The 9,133-nt window shown below is 37.2% G+C and overlaps 1 protein-coding gene across 1 annotated transcript in view; it reads right to left on the bottom strand.

The window, feature by feature from the left end:
* The window catches only part of LOC107743588 (vinculin-like), a 44,285-nt gene that overhangs the window by 30,284 nt on the left and 4,868 nt on the right, over positions 1 to 9,133 (bottom strand). The window contains exon 2 of the mRNA XM_016556919.1: positions 878 to 948. Within this exon, the coding sequence (XP_016412405.1) occupies positions 878 to 948 (71 nt within the window). The remainder of the gene's footprint in view (positions 1 to 877; positions 949 to 9,133) is intronic.

The raw sequence follows: 9,133 nt of genomic DNA, 5'->3' as shown, positions 1-9,133 counted from the left end.
TGTATATATATATACTGTATATATATATATATATATATATATATATATATATGTATATATACACATATTTTTATGTTTTATGCAAATTTAACATAGATAATAATTATACATAAATAGATTTAATATATAATATAGAAAATAATGTCTTGACCCAGTTACCTCCTCTTCTCTATTTGCTAGTCATCTCCCCACTTTCCTTGTCAAAAAAGCATCTAAAACAAACTAAATTTGCTGTTTTCTGGACTGTTTTACCCTTTAAGGTTTGAGGAACAAAGGAAAAAGCACCTGTTTGTGTTCTCTGTGACTTTCTGACTTAGAGCATCTGAGAGAGTGATGAAAAAGATGGTGAAAGATACACAAACAGACAGTATGCATCAATATTAAACAGATTTAATACTAACTGCTCCATCTGCATCAGCTGCCAAGACACCACCTCACACAGCCGGGGAGACACTAGAGAGAGCAGTCATATAGTTTTTGAGTAGACTTATCAATAATGCATCGGAAGCTCAGTGGAAAACGCCCCCCCCCCAAGCTTCAGCAGTGAGCGGATGACTCAGTCAAACTCAAGCAATCGAACCAAAGGAACAAGTCCTGCAAGACCTTATTTAACCTCCATCACACTGTACATTATTTCAAGCTTTCTTCAAGGTCAATACATCAAAGACCTCAAACTCTGACATTAGGCTTTGTAGGCATCTAAAATCAGTTTGGACAATTCTGTATAATATATCATGACTTTAAACTTCTCTTGACAAGGTAAAGGCACATGCTTTGTTAATCCTGTGCAATGAGCGCATATGTGTTCAGTGTGATTAGAACTAATGTATGTTCACATGACAAGCGCCTGGAGAGAGACAGGAAGCACAGGTCTTACTTAATGAAGGCCGGAGGCATGTCTCTCTTCATAATCTTGTCTTCTGTGGTCTGTACCGTCTCCTTCCCCACCTGAGAACACATGTAAAACAAGCTTGTTTACAAGATGCATAATGAGACCATTAAATGCATTTCTATTTTTATGACACCAGCCTCCACTCAAAAAGGTTATACACACTCATAGGGAAAAGATTCAGCCCTCAGGCAGACCAGATTGACACAGCTTGTATGTCTGGACACAATAAGGGCCTGTGTGTCTTGGATGAGCCCTGAGGCTGATCTACAACTCGCTGTCTGGGATGCTGCCAATACTTCCAACTGTCCAATCTGAAACAACAACCCATGCTGCTCATCTGCCATTATCACACCCAGTTATTGAGTATTTCCAGAATGAACACATCGGAAAAGGAAGATGCAATCAACACATCTACAAACATGTAGTTAAAAAATAAAATAAATAACAAAAAAATTGCAAAAGAAAAAATGTAAAAGAAAACTAAACACAAAAGGAGAAACAAAACAAAACAAAAAAGGGATGCTCTAATAATTCTAGAAAAAACTACTGGAATTGCTTTGATTTTATGATTTTGCTATGATTTTAATTTAATGTTATCAATGTTATACCATGTTATTAAACTCTTTTCTGATTCAATGATTTATTTATTTAATTAATTTCCATAAATCAGTTCAAACTGTCTGTCTCATCGATTCAAAACCCCGTCTCTGAGTCACTGATTTATCTGCATCACACAAAAAGAGAGATTTTTTTGCTATAATCGCCCAACCCTATCAACCATTAATCTGAAACATGAATCTTAAGTGTCCAAGCAAAGAAAAGTGCCCCCAATTCTCTCTTACATCACAGCATAACCACTGTTTGATTTTTAAACCATAACCCTGAGGTGACAAGATATCAGACCACACACACATTGCTCCCATGCACGTGGTCTATTTGCCCTTTCACTGGACATCAGGAATGACATTACAGTGTCCTTCTTTAGAGTCCACTAATGCAGAGATAGCAGCGTAACAGAGAGATGTTTGTTATCTCCACACGGCACATGGCCACTTCCCGCCTGCTCTTTTTTCCAATGATGTAATTACACTGAGGCAGTCACATTCATTTCTCTATCCTCCATCTCTGAATCATATTTGAAGAAGATTTTTAAGCTCCCATCAAGCTTTTCATGAGCTGACATTTGGAAATGTACTGAGTTCTAATTGGGTGAAGGGGACTCATAAATAAGGCTAACTGGGTTAACTGCTGGGCTAAAGTGGGAACAGAGATCACATATGCACACACAGCAGCCAGTCACAAACATCAACCCTGTGCACGCTGTGAAGAATGCTGCACAGCCTTTTTGGTAGATGTAGAATGAAAAGCCTTTCATTGCAGTTCTGGATAAACATGATGTACCCTTCCAAAAAAAACATACAGTCAAACTGTCATGTGGTCAGAGAGTTGAACACTTGCACTTATTATTTTCAGTGTATCTGAGGCTTATAGTGTCTATTGGTACCTGATATATTGAAACGCTCTTCTCAGTGGGGCCTCCACCTTACGCTACTCTTCAGATACTGGACCTGCAACCACATTCCACACAGTTATTCTTAGCTCAGTGTCCTGGTCTATAAGGCCATCCGAGGGGCAAGAAGTAATGGTGGTAAATAAGAGCCCACTACCAACTTAGTGTGGGGTTTACAAGCACCAAACAGTCTAAAGCAACCAAAGTGACAGGTGCACAACATATGTATTTAGAACGATACTGAATTAAGTATCCTATTGCTTCCTGTATCTAAACTCAGGTAAGGGAAATTGATTCTTAATTAAATGGTATGTTCACTGATTTTCAACCAGCTTTTTATTGTTACAATGCCAGTGGTATAAGTAAATGAAGAATGCATATTATTTTTTCATGTTATCAGCACCAAGATATTCCAGTTTATTTGTCAGCAAATAAATGGTTTTACATCATCCAATGGACTTTTTTGACAGGGCCTTTGTGAAAACTACATATTATACATCCAAATTTTTGTATCCTCACTCATGGATAGTCTGATCAGGCCCAATGCATTATGGGTGTTGAAGTTTTCCTGCCTTTTTTCACCAGTCATTTTTCTCTGTTCTCTCTAGTCGTGTGGCACTTATTTAACTAGTACGTTGTCAAAAATGTCTCATTTTGGAAAAGGAGTGTAAAAGTGCTACAGTAAAAACGTATTAATTGGTTAACTATAAGATACCTTAAGTATAGAATATTTATAGAATATTTAATACTAAGATGCTTTTAAAGTACTTTTCACTATAAATTTTACGGGTAGCTTGAATGTAAACATTGTCATGAATTCGTTCCATTCCAACAAATTCATTGTTGTAGGCTAACCCAATCTCATGAAAGTGCGTATAGCACGATTTTCTGCTTCTATTTGACGTAATATTTATATGCAGAAATTGACTTTGGCATGCAAAAGACTGGTAAATTCATAATTAACGGCATGGGTTCAGTCGACAGAAACACGGGAGACACAGGTCTATAATAACTGCTGAAATGTTTGCGGAGCAAATCTCAGGTCAGTCTGAGCGCTCATGGTACTCACAGTTCATACAGCCATACACCTGCAGGCGCCACAGACTCGGACGGTTGTTGTGGTAATAAACACCGTAAACAGCAAACGTTCGCGTGTCCGCGCTTAATGTGCATATCCTATATGAAAAGCATTTTAGGGGGCCCTTGGCTTTTGGGGGCCCAAGGCGGTCGCCTACCTTTGCCTAATGGGTAAGTCCGCCCCTGCATACAATTTTGCTGCAACATTTGATTTCACCACAAATACGTTTTTTATTAGCATTTTAAATGTACTTTTCTTTTTTACAGCATAGTGACATGTGGTAGCAGCAGTGCAGCACAAAATCCACCTGTCCAATAATGTGATTTTAACAGCCAATGGCATGTTTATTTATGACACTGGCTCAAAAAAAACTAAACTGATATCTGACATGATTCTCATTCCTCTAAAATTCATTTGTGTGTGCGGGTTATACTGGACACATACACACAGTGCGGGTGCGACTGCATTCTCTCTCCATGATGGCTGTTTATATAACAAGGCTCCTGCTCTGTCACAGCACTCTGTCATCTGTTGACTGTTTACACTCGAACTCAGAAGTGTCTCTCATTGATTCCCACAACCTCCGCAAAGACTTACGACTCCTTTAAAGGGAAACTCTGCACACACGCTGGCAGATCCATAAAAGGTTAGACTTTATAAAAGGCCCATCAAATGCACATTTGGCACTTTTCGTGGTGTCAAACAAAGCATACGGGTAACAGATAGACAGACTTAAGAGGCATCAATGCATCGATTGGGTACTTTTGATGCATAATTAATGCAGAGTGCTTATAGCAGTTGTAGCTTCACTAAAAGGCTGTTTGATCTCAGGTGCATTAGCGCTGTGATAATGGGTTTTGAGAGAGCAGCCCAGGTCAGCAGCTGCTCCTGCTCCCGTCTATGAGGCCACTGTCAGATATCATTAAGGACAATTCAGACAATTTCAGCAAACAGGACTGAAGAGGCCGGACTTAAAGAACTTGTTCATTGTGGATGATTACATCAAGCCCAATTTCCCAAAACATACATTAAGTGCAAATGAAATGATGCATAACTTCCTACAAGTAACTAAGACCTCCATTGAGTCATGTTTTGAGATTATGTGGAGAATGTTTGTCACTTTAGCAGATAATAAAAAGTGATAGACCAACATACAGTATTGGTTCATATTTGACCATTTTGAGATTATTAGTCAAATATCATTACACTTCTTTTCTGTCAGTGACCATTTGACTGATTAACAGAAGTGTTTCTTCATCCTTAGTCAGCTCTTTGTCAACAACTGAGTAAATTATGAGTAAATATTGTATGAAATAAGGTATTTTTTAAAAAGAAATTAATACTTTTATTCAGCAAGGATGTATTCAACTGATTAAAAGTGTCAGTAAAGACATAACATTGCAAAAGATTTCTAATTCAAATAGAAACTTTGCTGTTCTTTTCAAATTTCTGTTCATCAAAAAATCTTGAAAAAATTCAACATTGATAATGATAAATGTTTCTTGAGCACCAAATCAGCAAATTAGAATGATTTCTGAAGGGTCATGTGACCCTGAAGACTGGAGTAATGGCTGCTAAAAATTTAGCTTTGCATCACAGGAATAAATTACATTTTAAAATATATTACAATAGAAAACCATTATTTTAAATTGTAATATCCTTTAAAGGGAAACTCTGCACACACGCTGGCAGATCCATAAAAGGTTAGACTTTATAAAAGGCCCATCAAATGCACATTTGGCACTTTTCGTGGTGTCAAACAAAGCATACGGGTAACAGATAGACAGACTTAAGAGGCATCAATGCATCGATTGGGTACTTTTGATGCATAATTAATGCAGAGTGCTTATAGCAGTTGTAGCTTCACTAAAAGGCTGTTTGATCTCAGGTGCATTAGCGCTGTGATAATGGGTTTTGAGAGAGCAGCCCAGGTCAGCAGCTGCTCCTGCTCCCGTCTATGAGGCCACTGTCAGATATCATTAAGGACAATTCAGACAATTTCAGCAAACAGGACTGAAGAGGCCGGACTTAAAGAACTTGTTCATTGTGGATGATTACATCAAGCCCAATTTCCCAAAACATACATTAAGTGCAAATGAAATGATGCATAACTTCCTACAAGTAACTAAGACCTCCATTGAGTCATGTTTTGAGATTATGTGGAGAATGTTTGTCACTTTAGCAGATAATAAAAAGTGATAGACCAACATACAGTATTGGTTCATATTTGACCATTTTGAGATTATTAGTCAAATATCATTACACTTCTTTTCTGTCAGTGACCATTTGACTGATTAACAGAAGTGTTTCTTCATCCTTAGTCAGCTCTTTGTCAACAACTGAGTAAATTATGAGTAAATATTGTATGAAATAAGGTATTTTTTAAAAAGAAATTAATACTTTTATTCAGCAAGGATGTATTCAACTGATTAAAAGTGTCAGTAAAGACATAACATTGCAAAAGATTTCTAATTCAAATAGAAACTTTGCTGTTCTTTTCAAATTTCTGTTCATCAAAAAATCTTGAAAAAATTCAACATTGATAATGATAAATGTTTCTTGAGCACCAAATCAGCAAATTAGAATGATTTCTGAAGGGTCATGTGACCCTGAAGACTGGAGTAATGGCTGCTAAAAATTTAGCTTTGCATCACAGGAATAAATTACATTTTAAAATATATTACAATAGAAAACCATTATTTTAAATTGTAATAATATTTCACAATATTATTGTTTTTACTGTATTTTGTAACAAAGAAATGCAGCCTTGGTGAGCATAAGATATTTATTTCAAACAGAAACACATTACAAAAATCTCACCAACCCCAAACTTTTGAGTATTGATTATAAATCAAATGCTATATTCTACATATGGGTTTTCCAGTGGTCGATACTGAGATCAGTCAACCACTACAGATAAACTCACACAGACATTTTTTTTGCCACTCATAATATATTCTCTATAGTCAAGGCTGGATTTATTTTGTGAAGAAGTCACAATGGAGACTTGCTTTAAAAAGAATATGCCTGTTTAAAGTACTTGAGGGATTATGGGAGCTGGGGGAAGCAAACTGCAAAGTAGTTTATGCTTGTGTCATCAGTGTAGGTCTTACTATGACATTGTGATAGATCTGTATGCATGACTAGAATTAACTTCAGTTCAACACATTTCAAAGGGCATCACCTCCTCTCACACAATCCTTTTATCACTAAGGGAGTTTTCCCTGCGAGTGGCAATTCACTAACGTACTAGAGTTTGGCTTTGGGTTACTAGAAAATGAAAATGAATGAAAACAACAGCAGCAGTTCACATATACTGTAGTTCTGCACTACTGCTGACTCCAAAGAGAATCTAAGAGCTTAGCCATGGATGATATAAACAGCACACATTTACAAATGCATATGGACGGTATGCCAATGGCTCTCTTCCAAAGCAATGTGACAGACTTGGCTGAAAAGACAGACAGACAGACAGAGAGATGGCACTTCTCCATGCCAGACCCCTGATGTCTTCTCCGTTAAGATCCATAAAAAGCATTCAGAGAGAAGGAGATAAAATAACTCAAACAGTCCATATCCAGGTACATCTAGTTGGCTGTTCCTCACTGGCTTCATTCCACCCAGCAATGATCATTAATCAGTTCAAGTTACAGATTAAGACCAAATATGGTTCTGGATTGTATCTATTATATCTAGGCCATATATTCTGCGGAAGCTTGAACTAGTGAGAGTCACCATTACAACAAACAATTACACTTTCAATTCTTTATTTGTCACAATTATAGGGCCATTATATACATATTAGTTGACTAATACAGTATGTATACATAATCTAATCTCTTACCACAATCCCAAAGCGACTAAGAGAATGTTGACAATCTAAACATAGAACAGTCTCCAAGATACAGACCGGTCTTTAGAGTGAGAAGAGATATAAAGCCTCTTCACTCAGCCTTGATTTCGAGGCTTGGCTGATGTGCTGGACACTTCAGCAGTAACAGATGCCACATATGAGGGGGATGGGGTGTGTCTCCACTCTCCAGTGAAGACGCTGATACCTTAGACTTCCTCAAGCCAGTAGGGAGTCACTTTCCCTGCGCATGAAACACCCCTCCGGCCACGCACTGTGAGACCGTGTTACTTCCCAGGCTAGAAGACCTATTTATTCCCGACACAAAATGCTCACTCCCTATTTGTGACTTACTCACGTACATTAGGAGGACTCTTTTTGCGTTACTTTACTTAATGACGGCTGGGAGTAAATTACCTTGTTACAAATAAACAAGAAGAAATAGCCTAATACTGAAAGCCCTTCTGACCTCGCAACACAGGTCCTGCTTCAGTTAAACCATGTCCTCCTAGTGAGTGCAGACTGTATGCAACTCGCAATAGAATAGAATAGAATAGAATAGAATATTTAACTACAGGTATACACTTATTAAAACAAATGTGTTTCAGATGGCTGAAGGCATTAAAATACTTATAGGACACATTACAGAACAGAACAGAATAGAACAGAATAAATGTTAGCTTGTTCAAATCAGAAATGTTTAAATCAAACTCATAAATAATAAACATGATTCTATAACTTTTCGGTATATAACACATATTACATGTGTTTTCAACTACATACAGCAGTAAACAGAGCACTCTGCCAGCAATCAAATTAATTCTTTAAAATATGTAATGCTTCAATAACAGACTGTTGTTGTTGTAACTTTCTTCAAATAGAGACTCCATTATTGAGACCAGAGAGGAAGGAGAACATACCAGCAAGGTTCTGTCTGGTTGCTGTGGGTACACTGGGAAAATAATGGTACAAAACTCTTGGAAGTTTCTGGGATTGATGATTCTCTTTTTTGATGTTTCCTGGAACTAACAACGTACTTTTCTAAGCAGATGAACTCCTTGTACAGAGAAGAATACAGCCCACCTATAAAGACTCTACCACAATCACTTCACCTTTATGATGCAAACATCATTGCTTCCTGCCAGTTCACTTACTGTACTTACAATACTGTAACTACTAGTAATACAGGATAATGCATTTAGGGAACATCTAAAATTATGACAGCATTGGAAAGTTTACAGCATGTCTTTCATGTCAATCATTCAGCTACACTCATTGTCAGCTATTGCATACAACCCTTTGAAACAGAAAAACAACCTTTTTTAGATCTAGGAACTTTACCATGTGTGAACTATGTTTTAGGAGATAAAAAAAGAAATCTGACACTGCCTAACACTTCCCTGACACATGCTCTGCCTCAGCCCATCTCCTCACTGACCCATCAGGACCATGTGTTTACATCAACTATTATTTCCTATAGCCACAAACTAAGAAAGTCATATGTGATTATGAAACCAAACCCAGTATGATCAGTTTACAATTGGTATTTGCAATTCCCAATTCAACACATTTACCTGATCAGACCATGACCCTTCACCCTTCCATGATTAACAGTCATTTTCACCAAAATACACAGTTTATTGTTACTAAAACAAAGCAATACTTGGTGTCAGTCACTGTCATGAAAAAGAAACAAAATGACAAAGTTTTTTACCAAGTAAGGAAAACCTCACATTTATTATGAGGTAGCAGCAATAACTGTGGTACCTATTTAGGAAGAAACTGTGGTTACCATGGTCATTT

This window comes from Sinocyclocheilus rhinocerous, unplaced genomic scaffold, assembly GCF_001515625.1.
Source record: "Sinocyclocheilus rhinocerous isolate Xijiao unplaced genomic scaffold, SAMN03320098_v1.1 scaffold677, whole genome shotgun sequence".
In the NCBI taxonomy this organism is placed as follows: domain Eukaryota; kingdom Metazoa; phylum Chordata; class Actinopteri; order Cypriniformes; family Cyprinidae; genus Sinocyclocheilus; species Sinocyclocheilus rhinocerous.
Note: the sequence above shows the minus strand (reverse complement) of the source record. Positions and strands in the feature narration are given on the sequence as shown.